The 27,622-nt window shown below is 32.8% G+C and overlaps 2 protein-coding genes across 10 annotated transcripts in view; both read right to left on the reverse strand.

The window, feature by feature from the left end:
- The window catches only part of LOC143222307 (uncharacterized), a 188,539-nt gene extending 176,950 nt beyond the window's left edge, over window positions 1–11,589 (reverse strand). The window contains 1 exon segment of the mRNA XM_076448661.1: window positions 11,362–11,589. The gene's annotated coding sequence lies outside the window, so the exon portion shown is untranslated.
- A 4,046-nt stretch (window positions 11,590–15,635) lies between these two features.
- Window positions 15,636–26,895, reverse strand: LOC143222305 (LYR motif-containing protein 2). 9 transcript variants are annotated; one of them, XM_076448651.1, is made up of 3 exons: window positions 26,739–26,895; window positions 23,362–23,502; window positions 15,636–21,176 (listed from the first exon to the last, which is right to left on the reverse strand). In XM_076448651.1, the coding sequence occupies exons 1-3, from the start codon at window positions 26,778–26,780 to the stop codon at window positions 21,039–21,041; spliced, it is 321 nt and encodes a 106-aa protein (XP_076304766.1). In that variant the 5' UTR covers window positions 26,781–26,895; the 3' UTR covers window positions 15,636–21,038. The 9 variants fall into 9 exon arrangements, with proteins under 9 accessions (XP_076304766.1, XP_076304771.1, XP_076304769.1 ...); XM_076448656.1 differs by having other exon boundaries at window positions 15,636–21,121; window positions 26,739–26,894; XM_076448654.1 differs by lacking the exon at window positions 26,739–26,895 and adding an exon at window positions 26,264–26,728.
- Window positions 26,896–27,622: the final 727 nt, after the last annotated feature.

Here is a 27,622-nt window from a genome sequence, read left to right on the forward strand (position 1 = left end):
ATGGCCTCCAAGGGTGTGTCGAGTGGCAAAGACAGGGTGAATACATGCTGATTAACCAACAGTGCCAACCCTCCATGTACTTGTCCATAGCACAGCCTGTTATTTCTGTACAAAGAAAACTGCCAAAAGGTGACTGTATCGACAGGTTTCAGAAATGATTCCTGCCAGAAAAGACATACAGGATGGGAGGAAGCAATCAGTGCTCTGATGTCATCCAGATTAGAACGTAAACCTCGACAGTTCCATTGCATCAACATTGCCATTTTTATTTGTGTGTAGGCGAATTGGGTGGAAATCCCTTCTATTTACAACTGCATCTTTTTTCTTTATTGTCTTTATTCGAGAGAGGTCTGTGGACCTTCATGGGTCCTGCCCTGGGTCGATTTGGTAGATCTCTATTGTTGGAAGAGGATTTCAGCAACTGAGGATGTAAATGAAGGATTATTCTGCATCTTGGGGCGGGAAAAGATATACCCGAGGAACCAAAGGAAGTGAATCTTGGGGTTTTCTGGAATGTATGTTAGAGACAGAGATGGGTGTTGGCATTGATTCATCAATTTTTTTAAGTATGGAGGTCAAAAAACTTTTCATTTGGTTTGAAAACGATTTTTTTTAGGTACAGAGATCCATTGGCACTTCCACTGTAGTAGTGGAAGGAAGTCCACAGCATATGTCCAAGATGAAGTGGTGGACAGCAACGTTCGAGCCTCAGGGTAAGTAATGTTTTGAATTGTCTTCAAACACCACACCTCTTTTTCTTCCAACCATTTAGGGTAAGAATGAAAGTAGGATGGGTGAGAGTCATTGCAGTTGACGCAATGAGGGTCTGATTCACACTCACAAGCATCGTGGTCCTTGCCACTGGAACAAGCACATGTCAAGGAACCATGACATGAAGTCTTCGAGTGACCGAACTGCTAACGCTGGAAACATTTGAGAGGGTTTGGAATGTATGGCCATACTTTAAAATTAAGATAACCTGCCTCGATGGTGGCAGGTGAATGCAGTGATGTAAATGTTAGAATGAAGACATTGGTCGGTATCATTATTCCATCTTTGTGAGTGAAGGTACACCTCACTGCAGAAACTCCTTGGGTGGAGAAACCAGTGAGAATCTCTGACCTGGGGATGTTCTTTAAATCCCTCTCAACAATAACTCCTCGTGATGAATTCAAAGTAGCATGAGATGTAACCTCAATATGTATTTCTCCAATTGCCTTTGAATGCAAGAGGAGTTCACTGTGTTGAGATGTGGATGTTTCCACCAATGTTACCAGGACAAAGCTTTCTGACTGACTTTGGAGAGTCAGTAAGTCCCTCTAGTCTCTTCTGAATGAAAAAGGGAGACATGTGCTCTAAAGGTTTGTCTGAAAGAAAATGTAATTTGGGAAAATGAGGTACAGATGTTGAGGATTGCTGCTCAGAATCTTCAAGACGTGGTCGTTTACCTATGGACTGTTTTTCACTATTTTATTTAAGTTTTTATTTGGAGGATCCATAATAAAAAAAATGTTCGGTCGCCACTGACTCCAACACGAAAGGATGCACTACAATGCAAACAAGGATACTGCAACAACACCAGGGTTTTGTGAGCCCTATACCAAACACCAGGATCAGCTACAATGGGCACAACACCTGTTGAGAACATTCAACACTGGTAGTTGGTTGATCCTAGACCGAAGTGGACCAGCCAATTGACCCTAGGGACCACCCAAAGGCTGTCCGTCTATAGGAATTCAAGGCCAAAGTGGTGTGTTAGGGTTGGACCCCTCAACCATCAGGATCCTCTCCTCCCCTTCCCTGGTCACCACGCACAGCAAACGCGTGGGTGGATGTTTAGAACCCAGGGGAGGTAAATGAAAGAATGGAACCTTTTCTGGGAGGTTCCCTCACCCTGTAGAGGAATCCACACCGAGAGGCTCGTAAGGGATGGAAAGTTGCTATCACGTAAACATGTGAGACTGAATTTCATCATGCTGATAAAATACACTGCTGTACAATTTGTGCTGAATAGAGGAGTACTTCCAATATTAAATAGATACTGGGAAGGATCTTATGCTGCAATCAAAAGTGTCACCAATGTTGCTTATAGAATCCAGAAGCTCGAGGTCATCCACCATGATCATAATTGGAAATCTATTAGTGGGAGAAAGGCCAACTGGATGGCATCAATTAAGACTGTGTAAGAAGTACGCCTACCAGTTGAAGCACCTGAGATTCCTGATAAGAGTCTTCCACTGGTGCAGTGGTAAGTCTACAGATTTGCAATGCTAAAAACAGGGTTTCAATTCACCTCAGTGGACACAGCAGATAGTCTGACATAGCTTTGCTATAAGAAAAACGCACACACACACACCAAAAAACATCACTTTCAATGTATCATCATGATTGAACATCCAGTGAACTATCTCGATTATCTAACCTACCAGTGAGAAGACGGAAAATAAACAAATGAAACTATCATGGCTGGACAATTTATAGATAGTAAATAAGTAAAGAAATGCTACTTTGATTGAACTTTGTTTCACACAATTTATAATTTAATTTTTGTAAAGTCTATGTTAGTGAATATTATTGTTTTTAGCTGTTAAGGTACTTTATTGTTTATTATGGAAAATCAATTTTGATGTTTCATTATTTTACTTGTGCAAAAGGCTCATTTAATTTCACAATCCAGTGATGGGGCAGTGTTGTGTGCTATATTATTTTTATGGTTGTTTGGCTAGTGTGACGTTTGACGTCACGTGATAAGTACGTGGTTTGACGTCTTGGATTTTCTTCAGAGATTTAGTACAGTTAGCAATATAAGTGCGAGTAAGCCTAGAGTATATTGAATGAGCTTGTTACAGTTGATTATTCAATTCTTGATTGAATGAGTTGTTAATCTGTTTGTCTTTTTATGTTGGCTGCCTAGTTAATTCGGTACTGTAAATTTCGACTGTTTATGGCATAAGTGGAACTCGTTTTGATTTTGTTCATTTGTGATGTTAAGCCTATCGTTAATAATATCAAATTCTGAAACTTCTACACAATACAAATTATGGAAGAAACAAAACACTTCTGTTATCATTCGACGAACGAAACTTTGCAATTCTCTTTTTTACCAAAAGAACCTTCCAACTATTAAGACAGCGAAAAAAATTATGAGGAATCAAACTCGTATTAACTGAAAGAAATATATAAAACACAACAAGTAGTATCAAATTCCCGGTTTTAAGTAATAATGCCATTTATACTTTGGCTCCAGTTATTCCACAGAATAAATAGACAACCAAACTGATTCTAGTTTCTAACATCACAAACCAATCTGATCTACTGGACATTGTTTTTTGTTTTCAATATGGTGCTATTTCCATGAAAGTTGAGTAAAGTCTGAAGTAATAGTTTTGTTCATCAGTAAATGAAACTATAAAATTAACACAGCAGTATAAGTTTATTTTTACAAGCAAGTTGGCCCGGCATAGCCAAGTGGTTAAGACACTCTAAGCCCCCCGCTAGTACAGCGGTATGTCTACGGATTTACAACCCAAAATCAGGGGTTCGATTCCCCTCGGTGGGCTCAGCAGATAGACCGATGTGGCTTTGCTATAAGAAAACACACTCTACTCATAATCTGAAGGTCGCGGGTTCGAATCCCCGTCACAACATACATGCTCGCCCTTTTCAGCCGTGGGGGCGTTATAATGTGACGGTCAATCCCATTATACATTGGTAAAAGAGTAGCCCATGAGTTGGCGGTGGATGGTTATAACTAGCTGCCTTTCCTCTAGTCTTACACTGCTAAATTAGGGACGGCTAGCGCAGATAGCCCTCGAGTAGCTTTGCGCGAAATTCAAAATAAACTACACCGAGTAAGTTAAGTGCAACTGTGCCAGTTGGTTCCAAAACAAGTGCATTACAGAAAAAAATACCAAAATTCGCAAACACAAAGAGAACTAAGTATATATTAAGTTTATATAACCTTTTCAACTTAATAGAGAGATATTCTACATTCTAAGATGGAATTATTCTTGGGAGTGGAGAACGACGAGGAAGAAACTAAAGATAAACAAAACATCCGTTTGACTAACGATCTGTAACACTGGTTGTAGGTTACAGAGTTTTAACAGAAGACACTACCAGTACACCTTCAATTGTAAAATTGCAAAGAAAAGAACAGACACGAACTTCGATCATTAAATATAAGGTTGATTAAAGGTGAAATTCGAAAAGGAAAATATACAATCTTACACTACGTAACAAAACCGTATGACGATCAGTTGACAACTATACCAAGTAATGTAAGATCAGATCGGTCAATCAATGGAGCTTCATACGTTACACATTTATTTTAGCTAACAAAAGCAAAAAAACACGTACTGTTGTTGATGTAATGGAATGTTAAAGTAATTATGTAAGTCTATATGTAAAATAAAGAACAAATCCAACAAATAAACCACAATCTTTAATGAAAATACATATATACATACAATCTACTTCTCCACAAATATAAAAACATAAGTCTGAACTCAAACATTGATAACTTTTATATTAATAAATAATGATGATGTCAGGGTACATATGTGTAGAGTAATTAAAATCTAACTTCGTCTCAGGATGTATTCTGTGGTAGGGTATCAATTCTAGAAGTAGAGACAAATACCGGGTTTACCGAAATACGCGCAGAGCTTTAATTCAAGCATATAATGTTTTAGCACAGACTATAAGTTAGATACGCTATGTATAATAAACAGAACGTAGTCGACCAGATTGGGAACAAGGAGAATCATAAAACCACAGGTCTTCATCCCAGATCCATTTTGCTGGCCTCCTTTCACGTAGCGATCAATTTTGTGACTGTTTTGCTTGACAAATAATGAAATAACTAACTATTGTTTTACAACAGATTGTTGCTTGATAGTCCTCACATCCGTGCAAATATTTTGAGTTACCACGAGCCTAACTGGCTAATTATTGATGCAATTATAATCGAAAAGACTTCAACTGGTAAAAACTTTCTCGCACTGACCATCAAGGGTACTGATCAATTGGAACTATATCAGGAAATCTTCGATACTTAAGGTTTGGTTTTTGAATTTCGCGCAAAGCTACTCGAGGGCCATCTGCGCTAGCCATCCCTAATTCAGCAGTGTAAGACTAGAAGGAGAGCAGCTAGTTATCATCACCCACCGCCAACTTTTGGACTACTCTTTTACCAACGAATAGTGGGATTGACCGTCACTTGTAACGCCCCCCACAGCTGAAAGAGTGGGTATATTTGGTGTGATGGGGAACTTAATGTGTCTAAGTATGCTTGTTTGTTTTTAATTTCGCGCAAAGCTGTACGAGGGCTATCTGCACTAGCCGTTCCTAATTTTGCAGCGTAAGACCAGAGGGAGGACAGCTACTCATGACCACCCAGCGCCAATTCTTGGGCTACTCTTTTACCAACGAATAGGGGGATTGACCGTCACATTATAACGTCCCCACGGCTGAAAGGGCGAGCATGTTTGGTAAGACGGGAATTCAAACCTGCGACCCTAAGATTACGAGTCGAGAACCTTAACCACGTGGCCATGCTGGGCCTCTAAGTATGCTAAGAGTACAATCTTCCCAATTTGTTATGCTTACCCGCTGGCTACAGAGAAGCTAGCAACTCAAAACAAAAGCAAACGAACTTTCCTACATGAAATGCAACAAAGGCCTCACTAGGTCCTGTTCAAGTTGTCGGAACAATAACACCAGAGTATTGCAATAATATTTTTGGAAAGTACAACTGAGTAACTTTTCAAATGAATAAAAGTTTTAAGTTTAAAATGGCAATGAAGACAGAAAATAACAAAAGCAAAGACCTATTCACATTAGCGACATTATATTTTAGTCGTCAAAGAAAAATGATTCTCTGCAATTGTACCCTAATGTTAACCCTAACATGCCTGTAAATACGTGTAGATATTGCCAATTGGTAAAGCATCACGTTCACCTGTATCAGTACTTCCCAAATTTTTCAGCTCGCGGCTCATGTAAACAAGCCTGTATATGGCAGGCCTAATGGCACCTCCCTAAGACAGGCAGTATCACTATTACAAAGTGTATAAATGAGAAAATAAATCAGAATTTAAAATTTTACTAAACTGATAACATACTTACATCGGTGAATAAAGTTTACTTAATAACTGCAAAAAAATCTGCGGCACTGAATTTGGGAATCATTCAGATTCTTACGTTCGAAGTTGAAAATATACGTGTAAAACTTGTAGCAATAAAAGACGATGTGCTATGGCGAACATATTAAGCAGAGAACATATTAATTTTAGACGCAAATATATACCGTCAGAAAATATTCAACGCAGTAATTCTTTAAGTGGTAAATAACTACGTTCCGAGCAAAATACACTTGAAACGTAAACTGAAACAAATACAGATGTACACGTAGATCAGATCTTGACCTTGGAGATAGAACTTACAAACTAGATTTTTAAAATGCATGTAACCTTTACTCGAGGATTTAATGGGTCAGATAGAACATTTTTAGAATGTATATTTAGTCCTCGATTAATAACTTAAGAATGGAAATATTTTTAACAAATAAAAATAGCATTAAAAGGAGATAAGGTAAACTTAACAAGCCTATTAAATTGGTATAATTTGACTTTTAACTTTATATTGTTTTGCTTTAGAGAACGTTAAACAATGTGACTACTTTGTTTTATTTCTAGATGCTATTAAACTACGCATTTCCAGTGAAATTAGTCTCAAACCTGAAAATGGAACGAAAAGTTGTAAATTCAACGGAGCGATTTTCAATGCTGATAGAATTGTCTTCTTTAATTGTTCTTCGTAATTATGATAAACAGATAGTGATTACTTGAATTTTTATTAGTCTGAATGATGTCCCTGTGAAAACGTATATAAAGTTTAAATTCGTTTTAACCAAGAAGTAATGTATCAATTTGGAACAGCATGCTTGCACCTCTCAGTAAATATATAAAAAAGGGAGGGAAAATTCATCTAAACTCACGTGAAATGCCTGAAATTGAAAATATTAAATGGAAGTTACTAGAACGTTTTCAAAACCCAAAGTACTTTTACTGCGACAAGTGCCAATTAAGGGTGGCCTTAAATGGGCGTTATTCAAAGTTAATGCACTAATATCCGTTAAAAAATAATTTTGTGTGTACCCCTTTTGAACAGAATGAACCAACTCTTAAAAATTCTATAAAACAAAATGTCCTGAGCAAAGTTTTATGTAGGATAGTATTGTATTGGTAAAAAGAATATGTAATTCTCACCGTTTCAAAGATACAATTTTTACATTTGTACAAAGAAAAACTTGGCCAACCAATAAAAGTTGTTAAAGTCGGTGCATACACACATACATCCAGATAACCCAGATACAGTATTGTTAAGTAGGACATTTCTTCTGAACAGCTCAGGTCATTTTTTGAGGAAACCCTTCCTACAGAAAACATAGGTATAGCATTATGGTACCTCCTCCTACTAAATATGTTACACTTTCTCATGGGTTTACTGTGTGTTTACATTTCAGAGAAGTCTCAAGATTTAATTACATGATAGCTTTGAAAAAAATGAAAAAATGAGTTTCCTAATGATAACAGTTATAAATTTGATAAGACAACAGCATACAAATAGTTGTAACCATGAAGCTTGCACAGGTGGTACGCTTAAAAGAGGTCATGATAACTATTTCTATGGTTAATTGAAGTAGATATGTCTAATGCAATGTGCAAACTTCCTGTTTATACAATCAGGTATGACTGATCCACAAATTTAAGAGCAGAAAGCAAGATTTGTGGAACCAAAATGACTTTAAACAATTAATAAAACAAAAAAAACATTATGAAAAACTTAATTTGATTTGTAATCTAATGACTGAAACATCACTAAGGTTCAATAACACACCATTATGTTTTCATCTTCCAAATCTTATTTACTGGTTTATGACATCAACCAAAGGATTGTACAAGAATAATAAAATTATTTTTTCCTATAACAACCATTTGTATGAAAGCTTCTGGTTGTTTAACATACAGATTACTGACTTAAAAAGATAGACATTTAATTTTAGTTTTTAAATATAAATGTTACTGATGAAATTTAGCATGTACAAATCTGTAAAATTAGAAAGTAAAGTATGAAATTATTGTGATCTTTCTCCATTAAAAATCATGAATAAATTGAGATTGAATTTATCACATTAAACTAATTTAGTACAAACACAAAAATGAAAAGCATTAAGTGCTTCACAATTAATGGATAATTAAATTACTATGAACTTGAGAATACTAATACATACACAGTTCAAAGGTTTTTCTCTTATTGCATCATACACTTCTCTAACAACAAATAGAAACACACCTACTCTGTCATTTTAATTATACTTCTTATTCATTAAATGATCATGTCAAACAAAAAAGATTCTTTTTATGACAAGTCTATACTTGAATAAATGTGCATCATTTGCTACAGATTTCAATTACAATAAACATTCATTTTTATAAATAACCAATTATAGTTGACTTGTATAGGTTTATGGATATTTGTGAATTTTCATCAACCTACCATTTTCTTAAGTATAAATATTTGTTCTATTTTGTTAAAGCATCTTGTTCATACATCTATAGTTTATCTGTTGTTTTTATCTTCTCCAAAATGTATGTTATTGGGTAGACTTATTATTTGATTTTCTTAGTTACCTGCAGTGAAAAAAACTGTCATAACACCTGTAATTATAATAGATTTTTTCAATAATTTATTCAAATGTTCAACACCTCTTAACATGTGTTTTTTAAATAAATTCTATTGATTGAATAATGCATAAATACTTAAAAAGTTAAACTTACTGTAGATAACAATTATAACCTATAACCACAATTATAGGCAATATGTTGATACAACAATATACATAATACATACCTGTAACAAGTTACCATGTTATGTTCATTACATACAATAAGTAGCTAACTTTGAAGTAACAAACAAGTTTAGCAATACATAAAAAAATATTTGAGAGTAAAACAAATGTTTGTAACTACACATACATGGTATTTCACATGCAGACATATTTCTTTACAACATAAGACACAACATAATCTTTACATAAGACATCTCCAGACACTTGTAAATCATGTTTCATATTACAAGCTGTTCTGAGTAAGGTGACATCAGAAAATAGGACAGATGGGCCAAAAGAGCCATTGTTGTTTCATGGAAGTGAAATGACAGGAAAAAAAAAAAAAAAGGTTATTTCCTTAAAACTGTAATCAGTTGTTTTGCTGAAGAGTAATTCTAGATTTTGACTTCCAGAACTTATTGCTTTTAACATTTAGGACTTCATTATTAACGTGTTTCACTTCTTAAATACTAAGCTATTTTATGTCTAATCCTTAAAATCTTTCTTCATACTTCAGTAGTTGTTTTTTTTAAACAGGTATCATTCTAATAGCCTACCTGTGAAGCATTTCCATCAAACTGATATCATTCCTGTAACTAGGGTCAAACCCAAAGCACACTACTCCAAAAAACATTTCACCAAAGTGTTAACAAGGTCACAAAAACCTTGATCCTAATATTCACTTCATATAAACGGGTCACAGAATCCTATTAGCTTTTTAGCTCCTTTTACTGTGCTGAAGGTTTTCAAGCATTCATCAATAAATGAATACTTGTCCTTTTCTGAAACCTCAATGCTCTCTCAACCAAGTATTTATCCAGTTTCCATGTTAAGTGTCACCATTCCATATTTTTAAAAACCGGAACTCACTTTACACATTCTTGTTGCTATAGGCTGCATTCACTCTAATAAATGGCAAATTCTCCACAATTATTTATTTGCTCCAAATAATAGAAATGTCCATTTATCACCTCCATATACTTTCTACCAACAAATCTCAATTTCATATCTAATTTCTAACTTTACCTCCAATTCCACAAGCATGGACGTTAATAAGTCAACTTCAGTGAGCATTTAAAAAGCAACTAACAGTTATGAAATACATCCTCTGAAATTGTCTTATCCTTACATTAACATATTATGAGTAAAACTGGCTTTTCTACAGCTGCATGTTTTTAGTAACAAAGTCTGAAACATTTCAGGTGACAAAAAATAAATGTAAAATCTGTAAAAACAAATCACAATGAAATTATCCAACTTATAAATTCAGTGTATGCTTTATCAATTTGGTATTCCTTAAAGAATACCACACAGACATGCCATTAAAATAAAAGATGATTTAAAAAAAACTGCATTTGTTGAATCATAATAATTAAAAGCAACTTGACTAACATACCATATTATTAGGGACATAGTAGACTACCAAAATAGATGTTTTTGTTGTTTCAACTGGAAAAGCATAAATTAGAAACTTAATTAGGAGGGGTGACAAAGATAAGTTATGGTAATCTAGAACAAAATTTGTTACATTTAGATAAGTTAAAGTTTTGGTATTCACTGCATAAAGGTTATGTGTCAGTCTAATGAGACACATCCCCTACTTTTACTTAGCTCCTTCCTATTGCACACTGGTTTAAATTAGCTTTTATCAAAAAATAAGAATTTCTGAAATGCTTAAATAAAGTCAACAAAATTAGTCCTATTATCGTGCCAGGCCACTTTTAAATTCCAAAACGTTCATGGTACTTTCATAAATCAATTTTCAAATATCATATTTGACCTTTCAAAGGATATCACTCGCATTGATTGTATGCATCTGCAGTAACCAGGAAGAAGGTACAATATCTTTTACAAAACAAAATAATAGTGAATTACAATATTGTAATTGCAGTGCAATCTGAGTATGTTCAAATTGTTATCAACACTGATAATAAAACCTTTGTGACAAATGAATGAGTCAATAAGAATACAAATACTCTAAATCAAGTTTCATAACAAAATGTTGTCGATAAAAAAGAAAGTAATTATTCTACAAAATATGCAAATGAATGATGTCCCGAGTCCTTTTGTGAATGCTGTATGTTGCATAATTGTTGGAGCTGTAATCAAATTAACACTATCAACAAGTTGTTCTCATTGTAATTGTCATGCAAATTATCATTTACTTTACCCGTGAAAACCGAAGCCTATTTAATTTTCACTGTAAGCTCAATATGTTCATAAACTGTGTGGAATCACTTAAGGAACCCGCAAGCAAACAATAGAAAATACAACGCTCAGAAATATTTTTCGAGTTAACTGAGAAGTGGTGGCTGCGACTCTCAGAGCAGGTATACCTTTAAGTTTAAAATTGTAGCTACTTACTTTTTGTGAAACTACTTCTTACAATATTACTTTGACAGTAAAACTGGCTCATCTAATTTATGCATTATTACCATAAATGTAAAACTTTTGAATAATTATCCTACCTCATTCAAAAATCCTTTGTAAAGAAAATATCGCTCCTGCCTACTCTTCCATCTTAGTTACCTGTACAACCACCTGATGCACTGAACCTCGAGCAACAAGTATACGAGCTTAACCAAACTGGTGGCGGTCTCTCGTGTATAATTGTTCAGTAAAAATGTAACTCCTGCCCTCTACTATCAATAATCAATATTATCAACTGTTGTAGCTGTTTTCTAACGTTTTTATCACATTGGTTATAAACATAAATAAATATATACTGTAAAGTGTTTCCGTAAATTAAAATGCTAAAGTTTTATCTGTAAGATTTTAGAACTTGTTCTTGTGTAGTTTCATCAATAAAATGAGAACATAAATTTTTTAAAATTGTTATATTTTGTTTACGATATTTTTAGAGTAATGAATAATGACTATCATTGACTACCATAACCAAAACGTATAACGACAGATCAAGCAGTATTTAATATAAAAGAACACATGCATACACAATTTGAAATTATGGATTGTCGTGTTGTTTTTCCTACTTTGCTTTAATGACTGTAGACATAGCCTAATATTCGCTGTAACAAAGCCAAATTAAATATATTTTTTAAAATGTTATTAATTAATAGTGCAAAATGTTTCAAGTCAATTTGATAACTGTTACTATTACATTAAGGTCAAGAATTCGTTGAAATTCATCAAAGATGTGAATAGCCTTGCGCGTAAAGAAATACCCCTCATTTATTCTTAAATTATTGAACTCAAAATTTTATTCTGATGAAGCTCATAATGTATTTTCAACTGTCGTGAATTAAGTAGTTTCAAAATTACTGGACATTGTTTGCATATGCATGCCGACTTTGATACTAATATTTGAATGCAATGTTCATATTGGTTTGTATGTTTGTTTTGAATTTCGCACAAAGCTACTCGAGGGCTATCTGCGCTAGCCACCCCTAATTTAACAGTATAAGACAAGAGAGAAGGCAGCTAGTCATCACCACCCACCGCCAACACTTGGGCTATTCTTTTATCAACGAAAAGTGGGACTGACCGTACCATTATAACGCCCCCACGGCTAAAAGAGCAAGCATGTTCGGTGTGACAAGAATTTGAACCCGTGACCCTCAGATTACGAGTCGAACGCCTTAACCATCTAGCCATGCCGGGCACATTCATACTGGTAAATGTATAACCATCGACCTTTTATCTATACTGCAACGACTGTGAAAAGAAAGTAATCGAGATTTAATGTCGGTTCGCTAAATATTCATCTATAACATATACTTTCGTAATTTAATCTACTGTTCATAAGTTTTATCTCATAACACGCTGATATTTATTAATTTTTAATTAACAGTAATATTAGTTTTGTTTGTAATTAAGCACAAAACTACACAAAGATTATCTATGCTCTACCCACCACGAAACTCCTTTTTCGGCTGTGCGAGTCCGCATACATACCGCTATACCACAGGAGGGGTGCAATTTTGGTATCACAACGACGGTTTTTAGTTCAATGGTATTAAAAATATAATACTCTCACAAATAAAATTTTACTCCTTACATTCAAAATGTAATAAGTGTTAAAGAAAATGGTGGAATTAGAAAAATTAACTTGTAGTTATTTTCCCATATTATGTTCTAGATATCATAAATAGATCGCTAAACACACACGAGAATTTTAATAGTGCACAAAAAGACTGATTTGCCTCCTATGATTTTAAAGGTCTTAAAGTCATGTAATATTTCTTGTAGCACGCGTCAGAAACACTTAGCCTACTCTAGAATCAAACAAAAATTTCATTTTCGAAAATTTGGATTATCTCTGTAAAGATACTGCCATTGCAGATCTGACAGTTACTCATTTAGGTACATCAACGAAGGTACGATATTGTTGTTTAATTATTTTGAGTATTACATTCCTACCAAAACCATTTCTTAACTGTTAATAGATAAAAAGTCAATATTGGATGTTACTTGTTAACAAAACCTATCACTAGTATGTTATAAACTTTGCTGTACCCAGCAAACAAACCTAATGATCCACAGTTACGTAACATCTGTTCACAACAAATTATTACGTTATTTATTTTCGATTTTTTACGTTAGATGTACTTGTTTTGGGTTACTGTGCATTAAGAGTCATAAGATGTTATCTAAATGTACGGATGTATGTAATTATTCCAATTTTCGTCCTAACGTACAGTTCATCATAAATTGTGCACCTGTAAAATATTTGTGCAGTTGAAAATTCACCTATATAATTAGGTTCGATTGGATAAATATTTAAATAAAAACAAACTTAGTATTGTAAAATTCCATTCCAGAATTCATTAATAAACGTATTTGCTAAAACATCCTGCATTTTTTGTATAATTTGTTACTGGGCCTACATATATAAATATGAAGTGCAACAAGACGTCATGTATTGCAAAACGATGAAGTTTAATTAAAATTGCACAGTTAAAAAAAAAAAACTTAGGAAAAGCGCTGTAAATTATTTAACGTCACTGATTTATTGCAATGTTTTTAATCTGGTATTAATCTACGTAATCTTATGTGATTGATGTTAATGTTATAATTGCTACAATCTGGAAGCTTAAACGAAGGAATTTAAATTAATAATGGTGTTTGGTAGATGGTTTTCAATAAACAGGTAGTTTCACTTAATTTTGTCTCCTATTGTTGAGCATTCATTGGACACTTTAACCACAATTTGTATGCAGTAACTAAATTTCATACTCAAAAAATAACTTTTTTAAAAATTCACTTAATAAAAAAACTATTTAATAAGCGGCCTGATTTCAAGCTGTAATTAAATCTTTAATGTCTTGGCTTTTCCAAGCTGTTATTTTTAGATCATTTTATTTTCCAAACTCGAAAACACACATGGAAAATCCTTCGAATACATGTATAAAGGTGAAGAGAAACCTCAGTTTTCTTAAATCACATTTTCATGTTAATGTGTTTCTCTTGTATTTCGAACCTCTTACTTATGATTTAAAAATAAGAGTCCCTGTTGTCTTTCTTATACTTTATTATAATTGAATTGAGCTGATTTTTCAACCAAAGTTTTCATTTCGTGAAATCATCTTGCCAGAATTGGTGTTTATGAATACTGTTTCACGTCGATCTTCTAAAAGTATAACCATTTTATAAAGTTTACAGAATATTCGTTTGTATGGATTTTGCAATATTTCCCTACATGTGAAAGTGGGCTACCCACTATTGAATATAAGTTAATATTCATGGCCATAACGTACTTAATTCACGCCGGGGTTGGTTTCTACAGTGTTTAATATTAGCTATTATTGATCCACATCACAAAATCTGGTACCTCATGTACAGCTTATTCATGACAATCAGAGCATAAGAGAGAATCGCACATTAAAGATCGTATTCTAATTTACCTGATAACAGCAAACGCATTTACGTGACTCAACTAATCTTCATCTAGTTGCTTGTCACACACATAGACAACGACTTTTTTCACGTTTTCCAATATATTTTAATTTGATAAATAAGATACCATAAATCATTTAAAATTGAATAAAATAACTGAGACACTACTGGAAGACGTTATATTTGCTTGTTCTGAATTACGCGCAAAGCTACACGAGGGCTACCTGTTCTAGTTGTCCAAATTTTGCAATGATAGAGAGAAGGCAGTTAATAACATTAACCACCGCCAATTCTTGGGCTATTCTTGAACCAACGATTGATTGTAATGTTATAACGACCCCACGGCTGAAACAGCAAACATGTTTTGTGACGACTATTCAAACCTGCTACATACACATTGTGATTCAAGTACCCTCACCACAAGATCATGCCACACAATTGACGACGCTTTATAAAGTTTGTAATAATTTTCAGAACTTCTTTGATAAACATTTTCGATCTTATTTAAACTGTTTCAATGTTGACTTTTATTCTTCGATATAGAAACGCATTTCATTAATTGTTTATTGTATGTCTCGTTATCTTACTTCTTCATAATAACAAAAAAAAATCAAATCATACAGTAGTATTACATTTACTTTGCATAACAAATACTGTTTGTAGTTGAACTTGGATGCTATATTTGCTAGACCAGTGGACCTCGTATATTTACAATCATTCGGCAAAGCTTTGTTTTAATGAATAAGCGTTTGTTAAGCAAATAGCACAAGTACAGTAATCACAATTCTTTTCACCCTGGGGACAACATTGCAATGTTGATGAAATTACCAGAATAGAATGCAGGTGAAGTGTTGAATAGAAAAAAAAAAAGTAAAAGTACTAGACATAGTTTGAAAATATTTCGTAACATATATTTCAAATAAAACTTTTTATCCTATTGGGAAATTACAAGATCTGAGGCTAGATCTGATACAAAACCAGGTGCTCATATTGGAGACCAAATTTTAAATTAGGAGACACCAGATTTCACTGAAGAATCACTTCATATGGATGACAAGAAAAGGTTATGCATAAATAAACTCGAAACGGAAAATGAAAGGAAATGACAACCAACACAAGAAATAAGCCTTTTAGGAGATAGTTATGATTTACTACATGCACAGTTATATCTAGGTCACAGTGACCAGGACCTCTAACAACAAGAGTAAGGATCATAAGCAGAAAAATATCCAAGCCCATTTAAATGCCATCCACATTTCTGGCATAAAAGATTGACCTGATTAAAGAAACAATTATTATTATTTAAGTGTTTAACAAATATAATGAGAGGTTTTGGTGGTATTACTAACCAATCAAAAGTAACCCAGACTACATTAACAAGAATAATCTTTTCCAAAAGTTAACATTTTCTTAAATCTAAAATGTATATCTAATAATACTTATGTCCATTTATAACTTTTACTTGACTGCTAGAGTTTCCTCCTTTGTCTTTTTAAACATTGGTAGATTTTTTCTCATTTACTCCAGTCTTTTATACCCTGTGTAATTTCCCTTGGCGATATATACTCTCGATCTACATTCAGATAATAATATCACATTTTCCAGACTCACTCACAGTCCCTGACATCAGATCTTAATAGGGAAGAAGTGTGGGATAGTGCTAAAGGATGTATTATTTGTAGTACATTTTCAATTTAATAAATTGTTAACTTGCAAAACATGTCTCTACTCACACTTACAGCTAAAATCCCATACTGACAAGGTGAATGAGGCTGGTGAGGGCATTATCCATACAGAAAGCATTTGAATAAATCATGAGTGTCAGTAGAAGATTAGCACCCTAGTGGAGAAACTACATTATATCCAGAACAAGTATGATCTTCACCTGGAGCTCAATTCATGTACTGTGGGTGTAATGTTACATGGTTTGTCATCACTATTTGTTAGGTTCAAACCAGAGAGATGAGATTCCACTACTCGGGGTTGGAATTATAGAGCCATGATCCCTATATTTCTTATTGGTGGTTATGGCAGTTGGACCACAACCTATACGTATATACAAAGCCATAGAATGATGTGTTCTGAACCACTGGAAATACATGAGAAAGTAAGCAACACTGAAGTGGTCAAAACCTTTCCTCAACTTGAAAAAGTCTGAAAGGAAACATCCTAGGCTAAAAAAAAACGGGATCTTATGTACCTTACTCAACACGAGGAAACAAAACTCATCTAATCTGGAATTATAAACACTCAAAGTAAATTCCACCTGTCCCCAGAATTATGGGGAGAACATGAAAGAAACTATGCTTAACAAAGGAACTAAGATGGAAGCCATTCTTTATTCAAAAATTCAGGGAGACAATGGACCCACTTCCATAAACAATGTATTGAACCAATACTAATCAAAAAGAAAGGCTACACTAAATCCAACCAGATAGCTGAGCATCAAATCTGAACTAATATTATGAGTAAGCTCCAGTGTAGGCTCATGCCTTGCCTACTGACATCTGAGAAAAAACCATCCAGGGACCTGGAATGGAGAACCTCCAATTCCACCCTCTTCTCCACACAAGAAGGAATTCACTTTAACATTTTGGAGAAAAAGTCTCTGTCTACCACCTGTTTGGGCAACACTTACCACAAAGTAGTATCCTAAAAAATTGAGGTAAGTGTCCTTGAAAGATAACAAAGAAACTACTCACACCTCTATATAATGTAGCAGAAGTGTTTAAGATAGCTACAAAAATAGAAAAAAACCTCAAATGAAGATACTGCCAGATCTTGCAAAAAATGTGAGATAAAGATACTGGTGGAGGTCCACATACCAGTTCACACAATGTCTTCCAGTAAGCAATTTAACCAGTCTGTTAAGGATAAAGAAATTAGTCAAATCTGAGTAGATGTGACCTGCAGAAAATTCCTTGCCTTCAAAGAGAGCCCAGAATAAAAAGTTGTTGTCTAGCTTCTCTAAAGGCATTAGAGTGGGCAACAAAACCTTCAATACCCTCGGTGAATATGATAATGACTGAAATCTGACCACAGAAATTATCAAATGAACTGGTGAAAGGGATTTATCTCTTTCCCTGTCTGACAGTGTCTTGGGTGAAAAAAACCAATCTAAGGGCACAGATAGAATAAAAAAGCAGTCTATGGTCAAACAGTACAAACCACACCAAGTGGCAGCATCTGTAGGTAAGCAGCAATGAAAAGTAAATCTTCAGGTAAAGGTGATATGGCATACGAGAATCAGGTCACAAACAGGTGTTGATTAAAAGTATGTAATATACCAATTAAGTAATTAGGATGGTCATTTGGGACCAAGGACCCAAAGCAACTTAAGAAATCCAGAGAGTACTGGTTACTCAAAGAATCTTTTATCACAAGCATTGAAAAGTTTAGCCCCCTACAGACCCTAATGGTATATAATAATCACCCATATCACTGGCAATCTGACTGAGCAGTTAAACCCTTGGATATAGATAGAATCCACTCTGGGTACCAATGTACTGTGAAGCTGTTGTCTGGAGTTAAGACCTACAAAGGGCTGGAACTATGATTCTCTGTAGGAATTGAGGAAATTCAGGATGCCAACAACAACAGGAATGAATGGAGAAGCCAATAACAGAACTAATGTACATGCTAACAATGGTTCCTGCTAGTTATAAATGAAGTCAGTGATCCTAAGAGTCTTCCAAAAAAATAAAGTGAAATTAAAACAAAATGATGAATTTTAGAGTTGTAAGTCTGTAGACTTAACTTACCCCATCAAGGAACATTGATCTATTTAGATTAACTACACATTCTGCATTAGAACCCTGAAATTTGAGAAGCAGATGTATCATTTGTGAGATGGAAAATGCTTCCACCTGATGGTTATAGATTACATAACAAAATTTTGACAAATGTGTCAGATAAGGCATAACTATCCCTTCATGTAAATGAGAAGTATACCTTCCTGCATGAACCACAATGTCCATCAATGGAAAGAAAACTAAATATTCACTCCCAGGCCTTTCAGCCATCAAGTAGAGTGTGGGCTTAAAAGCAATCAGAAAAAGACCAAGAACGTTACATTGTGAATGAACCAATTAAAGAAACTAAATTGAAGACAGCTTATCTCAAAGTGGCCTTCTTTTGTTTTTATAGATAATTTAACAGCATTTGATTACATCAATTGAGACAAAATTTGGTCAAGTCAGTTTGTTTTGTTGGAGCAAAGCAACGTTGTGCTATCTGTTTTGTCTAATATAGGAAATTGAACCCTATATTCAGATGTTGCAATACTTTAAAATCACTATAGAGGAACAGAAAATTGAAAAGCCAACAGACAAAAAGAAGTTGCAAGAAAAAGCAAATCTAAATTTACTCCAGAATGTTGAGGATTGCCCTCAATTGTTGCCTCACAGGCCTCTGACAAAACACCACAGAACCAAATGTATATTTCCATCTCTTTACAAATAAAACCACTAATGGTCTCGACTGAGAGTCACTCCCACCAAGACATAATGATCTATGAATTCATACAATCAGATTTTTAAAAAAGAAAATCAACCAGGTAACATGGAAAGCATTCAAAATATCTCTGAATGATCTTGGCACTAGAAATTCTTTATTGAGAAAAGGAGATAACATTATGTGAATGAGGAACTTACATAATATACTGTACTATGATAGAGGGCGTACTGACGTAGGTGGAGAGTGTCAAGAAACAAATATTACCATGGGTAATTAAGTAGGATATAAAAGACAAATATTACCATGGGCAATTAAGTAGGGTATAAAAGATTGGAGCAAGCAAGAAAAAGTCAGATCAATATTTAGATAGATAAAGGAAGAAACCATTCAAGTAGCATCTTTCAAGCTGAAGCAGATATGTTTTTAGAAAAAAGAAGAAACATGAAATTTTCTTCTACACAAAGAATTTAAGCACTTTACTTGGAACTCAAGCATTGGTTTTAAATAATCAAGGGACGGTGGACCTTTTACATTTTTAAAATATTCCAGTTGTTGTTTCACTCCCAAACCTTTCACATTCACCTGACTACAACCCTGTTGACAACCATTTTTTAAAATGGCAAATAAAGACAACATTTTGTCCAAAAGAAAAACAGAATATTTTAGGTATCAAATATGACACAGCAAGCATACTATCATATCTTCAACATTAATGTATATCATTAATAGAAATATATGCATACATATTAAAAAACAAGCATTTTACTAGAAATATTAAAAGGCCAGGAAATCTAGTGCTAAAAGATATAAAACTTTTGATAAGGAAGATTGTTGACCTTGTTGTTAGCCTGTATAATCATACTACACTTTTCACATAATCCAAAATAATTTAATTCAACTTCAACAATATAATTGATGTTAATATCATGAAAATGGAGGAAAAGAAAAGAAGAAAAGTTATCAAATGTTCTTATCTGGTTACACTCTTTCACATTAAGTTTTTAAGGGGTTTGCTTACCACCTTATTCTAACTTGGCTGTTTCTGCATGGACAAAATATTTATTTCCACATACCATTACTTTTAGTTTTCATTACAGTTTTCAACCACATAAAAATTGAATTTAACAAAAATGTATTATTCTTTTTATCTAAAAACTGATTTTAGTAACTTATGAACTTTGGTGCCACCAACTTGAGAAGCAAAATATAAGACAGTCCAGCCCCATCTGTCAGGGAAAACTATTATTAACACAACATCATACAAAAAAATTACACCATTCTCTTACTTCAGATTTTCTAGGTGCTTTCTTCAAGCCATTACTTTTAAACTAATGGCTGTGGAGAACAATTCACATTAAAACCACCAAACTAATATTCAGCCTTACAGAGTTTATACCTGTTCAGAAACATATGAATTGTGGCATTTCAGTACTTGAAAAAGCTATAAAAACATTGCAGATTATGACAACAGTTTCATCCTGTAAACAGAGTCAATAACAATGTTACTCCATCTTTCTAATTTAGTTGGAGTCACTACCATGTCTAAATGGAAAATATTGTTTTTGAGAAAATACAAATAAAGAATACAAAACACAAAAACATTATTTGTAAAAGGAATAAAAATAAAATTATATTACAATTATTAGTAATTAATTTAAATTACTGTGAGATAAAATGAGGTACACTAATATTTTTTCACATTATGCCAGAAATTTCACTTTACAAAACAATGAACTTTTCTTCTATCTATTTCATTTGGTGATATTTATTACTCTTCACACAAATTCTGCTAAGTTCAAAAAGTTTTCAACTTCACAAGTTCATACAATTTATTCTTTCAGTTTACTGAGCAAGTTTCAAAGCACTCTTGAGTTCCTTCAGTGTCAGTCTTCCTCTCGTATGTAACATCTTGATCACCTCCTGAATAACACAAGAGCGAGCCTTTCATCACAAAGAGAAGTAAGACATGCAAGACCTTTTAAATTATCAATAAATTCTGAATAAGTGCAAGTTAAATATACAGAACTAAAAACATAAATAACTTAGAAATTAATCCTACTGCACATGCTGATATTAAGCTTGAAAACTAAATTTAAAATATCGAAACTAACATGCTGTCCAAAAAATATTGAAATTTGTTTAAAGGACTAAAAATTAAGAAATGGAAATTGACACAACACTCCCCTTTGCCAAACAATCATAGTAAACAAACCAGTGGAAAATGCTTCAAATATTAATACTACTGGTTATTGTTTCTTAGAAAATCATTAAAATCTGAGTCTTGTGTCATTTAAAAGTAAAGGTTCAAACTTTACTCATTCATAGGTTTAGCATCTTAAAATATTTTACTTTCTTAAAAATAAAGAATATGAAATTTATCATTTCACTTGTGAGAAATGTGACTATCCTGATTAATCATTAAACACATTATTATAAACAGTTTATGCAGTGTATACATATGACTTATATCTACAAAACCTAAATAATATTCAATTTGTTGCATCAATTTACAAAAAAAATGTTTTACTTTAAAGATATAACAACTGATAAACTTATTTTATAAATACAAGGTTATTATAAACCATTGATAAGTATATGTTATACCTACCACATTGCTGAAATGCCATGGTAAGATATTTTATAAACCAGTTGGCATGCCAGTCTCCTGGATGGAAGTTGTATAAATTCATGATTAATAAAGGATTATATGAGGACATGAAAAGTTTATTCCTTTATATGCAAATGCAAAACAAAATCTGCAGAGACCCAACAACCTTTCATGCCAAATTTAAAGAACATTCATCAACAGGGAGTGAAGTATTGGTTTAAAAAAATGCAAAAACACCTAAGAAAACCCACAAAATGTGAAACTAAAAATTTGATTGTATCTCTCCATGGACCCAATGAAACCAAATATGGTAAAAATCCATCTATAGGGGGCAAAGCAGTGGTAAAAAAAGAGAGCAAAAATACCCATAAAAACCATAAAATGCAAAACTGAAAAGCTGTATGTGACCTTGCATGGACCTAATGAACCTTCAAACCTATTCTGGTTAAGATACATCTTCATCTTGTGAAGTAATTAAATGAACAATTAACAGACAGTACAATTGTATTTGTACAGACAACAGATTATGGAAATTCCTCAATGGGCATATTTTATAAATACCAGAGTGCTGAGACTCTTTGTTAAGATATGTTATAAACAACAGACTGCTGAATCCTTGGTAGGTATATTTCATAAACACCAGACTACTGAAACTTCTTGGTAAGATATTTTATAAAAACCACACAATAGGGAGTCCTTGAAAGGTATATATTATAAACACCAGGCTGCTGAAACTTCTTGGTAAGATAATATGGAGAGTCCTTGATGGGTATATATTATAAACACCAGGCTGCTGAAACTCCTTGGTAAAATATTTTACAAAACCACACTATGGAGAGTCCTTGATGGGTATATATCATAAACACAAGGCTGCTGAAACTTCTTGGTAAGATATTTTATAAATAACACACTATGGATAGTCCTTGATTGGTATATATTATAAACATTCTGCAGTCTCTGATGAACATACTGTAACTCCACATCATGCATATTTCATAAATACCATAGTACTGAAATTCCATGATCAGGATACTCTATTATGAGCATATTTTATAAACATCAAGCTATAAAATGGCTTTGGTGAGTGTTTTGTTTAAAATATAATCATTAATTATATACAGAAACAATATATGGTTCATGTTACAATGAATATCAAAATCATTTGTTAATTTATTTTTCTACACAAATCACTGTGTGTGTGTGTGTGTGTGTGTGTGTGTGTGTGTGTGTGTGTGTGTGTGTGTGTGTGTGTGTAGAAATGTATGGTACCATCTTCTTATGGAAAAAGAAATCATTGAATATAACAGGATACCAAGTGATAAATATACAGAAAAAACAATAATAACATTTTAAATGCAATTATATCTCTCACAGCTTTATATATTTTTTTTCATTAATTAATCTCCAAAGACTTTCTAGAATAGTCATTCACTAGTGAAAGTTCCAAAAGAAATAATACCATTACCAACAACTATAGAATCCTACATTTATAATTCTCAACATTCAGAACACAAGATGTTAATGATAACATTTTTATTCACATTATATTTACCTCTTCCTTTTCATACTTGTTTTTCTTGAAGTCTTGCCGAGCCCACTCTTTCAACTGGTTTCGATGGTCAGAATTAGGAACTTGACGAATCACTTTTAAAATGTCACGATACAAACTCAAGGTTTGTCGAGAAAGCATAAACTAATAAAAGAGTACAAGCAGATATTCATGTTTGAAAAGATATATCTGTCACCTTTATTCAATCTTTTCTTAAATTTTGTTCAGGGTTGCTTATTTAACTTTAACTTTTTGGATAAGTCAAGAAGTTTCTACATCACTATTAATACAACAAAACTGTTTCTAAAAATCAATATCTTACAACTTACCAATAACTATAAAACAAAAAGTATTTTTTGAGTTGGCAATTTCAACTTAATTTTACATCCTGCCATCTAAGTGGAACTGTACTCAACAGTTCTAAAAATATGAAACTACAAATGTAAATGATTGCTAGTACTATCAGATTTTACAAAATAGAATATGTGGATTTTCAAGGTAGATTAATAAGAAAAATTAACTTTAGTTTGAAGCTTTACAAAAGTAACTTAATTTCATTAATACCATAAATGAGAAAAATTATCTTCAACTATTGCTACTATATCATGCTATAACTGCACGTGTCAGCCAACCACAGAACACAGTGAAACACACTGGTAAGATATTTTATAAATACCACATTATGAAGACTTTGTTCTGGATAAGTGATGAAATTTTTACATGATCCTTACTACAATAATTTTTTTTTTAAATCAATCTCTTAAAACTTACCAGTAACTGTAAAAAGTTTTTCAGGTATACTCTAACTACTGTGCACCAGTTTCCTTACTCAAAACTATTATTCAAGTTTCGATACAATTTTGCAGAGTCGCAATGTGATTCAAATTTAATTTCACCAGTGGTTGGCAGTGCATTATGTACATAATCCAAAGTACCATCAAGACTAAGGTTAAACTCAGTTTAAAACTTTTAATTATCCAAAAAATTCTACATAATTTAGCTAAAAGAAATACATCAACAATGACAAAGGAAAATATCTGTAACAGCTAAAAACAATGAATAGAAAAGAAAAACAAAGGGACAAGACAATGTCTCATGTATATATCATAGTAGCTCCAATTATCTGTCTACACTTGATAAAGTGATTAACTCAATATGTAAGAATGATTAGATATTTTTACTTCATAAGGAACTGTAGGACAACTCGCAAGAGATGTTTACAGCTCAACAATTCTGATAAAACTATATTTTAAAATATATTTTACTGAACAATACTGTATTTAGTCTATGCTAGTCTGTGTGGAGGTTGATATAAATTGCAATAACAGCACAATTTGAAGGAATTTTAGTTGAAAAGCTTTATTTGGCTGAATTCTTCCAGTAATTATTTATTATACTGAAAGAATATATGAAGCAAGCTACAATACTACAACTATCAAGAACAGCTACAAACACCTACATGCAGATGTTCAAGTGGAAATTGTCCATCAAAAAATATTGTCAATATTACATCACTGGCATTAAAACAAGGCAAAAAACACAGTACCCAAAGCTGTACTACAGCTAAGATAGCTCAGTGTTTTTCAAAGGTTAGAATACCAAGTGGGACAGAAATTACTAATAATTCAATAGAAAAATAAGAACTATCCATGAAACAATGTTAAGAACAAACACTGTGGCTGTTAGAAAAGACAATTTTACAAATATGCAGTGCATGAGATGGACCAAGCACATATACAAAAAAGAGCAGTAACCTTAGGTGCAAATTTAACTAGAAAGGAGAATAAATTGCCAACCTACGTGTGAGTATAGAGTAGGTACATTCCTGGATATTAATACAACATTATATAATGTAGCAAAGTATAAGAGAGCAGAAAAACTCACACTAATGAGAAAGAAGTCTTGAACATATATGTACAATCATTAAAAAATTGGTTCACTGTATAATATTGAATAACGAATTCAATAAAATGTCATAACAGTATTCATATACCCAAATTAATTTACATTACTATAAAATGAAAGTAAACAGACTCAAAACCCCACAGACAATATAAACATTGTTTCTCTAATGTGAAACACAACTTAATTACAGAGAAATGAACATTATTTTCATAATGTACAAAAACAAAGTTATAGATATTTATGTCAAGTATAAAATTAAGCAATTTTAAGAATTATACAAAACTTTCATCACAAAATCTTATATATAAGATTGATACACATCAAAATAACCGAAACTTCACAATTGCAAAACATACCCTTAAAAATTGACAGATAATGTCTTTAATGGATAATTATTTTGTTGTTAGCACAGTTCATTGAATAAAACAATATAACAGTATTTGTACATGTGTTAAAGATTTCTTTTTCATCAAAGGTGAAATTGAAAAGAGAATCTATGACAGAGACCTAATGCATTCATTGATTGGCCACACCATCTGCTGTGAACTGTACTTTCACCTCTTCAAGTTCAACAGGGTTTGATGTTTTATACGCTGTAACCTAATTTACTTTTTGCATTACGTAACACTGAGAAATGCACACGTTCATACTATTATATTTATAGCTAACTTAAGACTAATGTTTACACTACAGTAAGATAATTTTGATGAAAGATTGTTAGGTTTAAAGAAAAATAATCCCCCCAAAAAAAAAAACAAAAAAAACAACACATACCCAGCCAGTTATAGGTCCATTCTAAAGCCTAAATTATAAGCAATCAATTTTTAAACTTACACCCAGAACTTAAATTTGTAAAAACATAATTAAAAACTGTACACAAGTATTAGAAAAATGACAATTTTATAATACTACTCTTATAGACTAGTAGCAGCATAAATGTTGCAAAGTAATTGAATATAAATTATAAATATAATATTTAAAAAAAATTATCCAGACCTACAAAGCTAAAAACCGGGTTTTTTATATCTGTTGTGTGCTGAGCACAGATAACTTTTTAGATAGCTTTGTGCTCAACTACAAACGAACTTTTAAAACAACACTGTTTCTCACATATCAACTAATACCATGTTCACAATGTATCACGTTACTTCGTCCGTGTTAAAATTAAATGACATCTAACAAGTCCAAGTGTTAGATATTCATATTCATTCATATTCCTTTTTTTTTCCCTAAACTAAATTCTAAATTATTTTTAAACCTTCAGCTAGTAGTATACTTAGTAACAGTAATACTATTACAAATTTAGTTATTTATAATTATATTGAACGGTATAAACTATAACGTGAGCTTATCTTTAACGTTAACTTATTTATTAAGTACGTAATACTCGACTCATGGTTTTAAAGATCGACACAACCGTGGAACTGAATCTCCGAAAAGTTGTTAACTTGCAACATTAACAATATCTAACTTACTTTTCTGAATGGCAAAACATGTTTCGGTAATTTCGAAGACATTTACAAACAGAAGTGTCTATTGACAAGAAACCGTAAAAATAAAATAGTACAAGTTGACCATAATTACAGTTATACACTAAGACTATTAGGTTTCTGTGTAATATCTGCTATTTCTTTTTTTTTTATTAAAAGTTAATATTTTTGTATTACCGCTGCAAAGTTTTTTACATGTTAAAATCTTAAATAACTGTGAAATTATTGATTAATAAATTATCTTCTTAATTTAGTTTTGTTCCAACTATTTGTTACATATTTAACGAATTATGTTATTGGTTTATAGCATCGCAAAGACAAATCATTCCCAAAATTGCATGTAAAACAGTAACAGAGAAAGAAGCAAAAATAAATGATAATAATGAGGTAAAGAGACAAGTTATGAGAAAATATAAACATAGAAAAAAAACCATTTCCGAACAAATTACTATTGAAACTGACACAATTAAGGGTGGGTGCATTAGTAAAACAATAAACTTTAGAAAATTTCATTTTTTACTAATTTTATGCCATGCGTACCGTACTGAGCCAAAAGTAAGTTGATGGAATTATAACGTTAAAATTCTGGGTTTTAGATAGCCCATTTTGTAGCTTTACGTTAATTGAAACAAACCCCCATTCCACCAAATATGATCGCCCTTTCAGATGTGTGGTTGTTATAATATGACGTTCAATCCAACTGTTGGTTGGTAAAACAGCAGCCAAAGAGTTGGCGATGGGTAGTGACTAGGTGCTTTCCCTCTGGTCTTTCACTGCTAAATTAGGGACGACTAGTGCAGATAGCCCTCGTGTAACTTTGAGCGAAATTTAAAACAAACAAACAAAGTTTTATAGCTCATTATTTAGCT

Source organism: Tachypleus tridentatus, chromosome 8 (genome assembly GCF_004210375.1).
Source record: "Tachypleus tridentatus isolate NWPU-2018 chromosome 8, ASM421037v1, whole genome shotgun sequence".
NCBI classification, from domain to species: domain Eukaryota; kingdom Metazoa; phylum Arthropoda; class Merostomata; order Xiphosura; family Limulidae; genus Tachypleus; species Tachypleus tridentatus.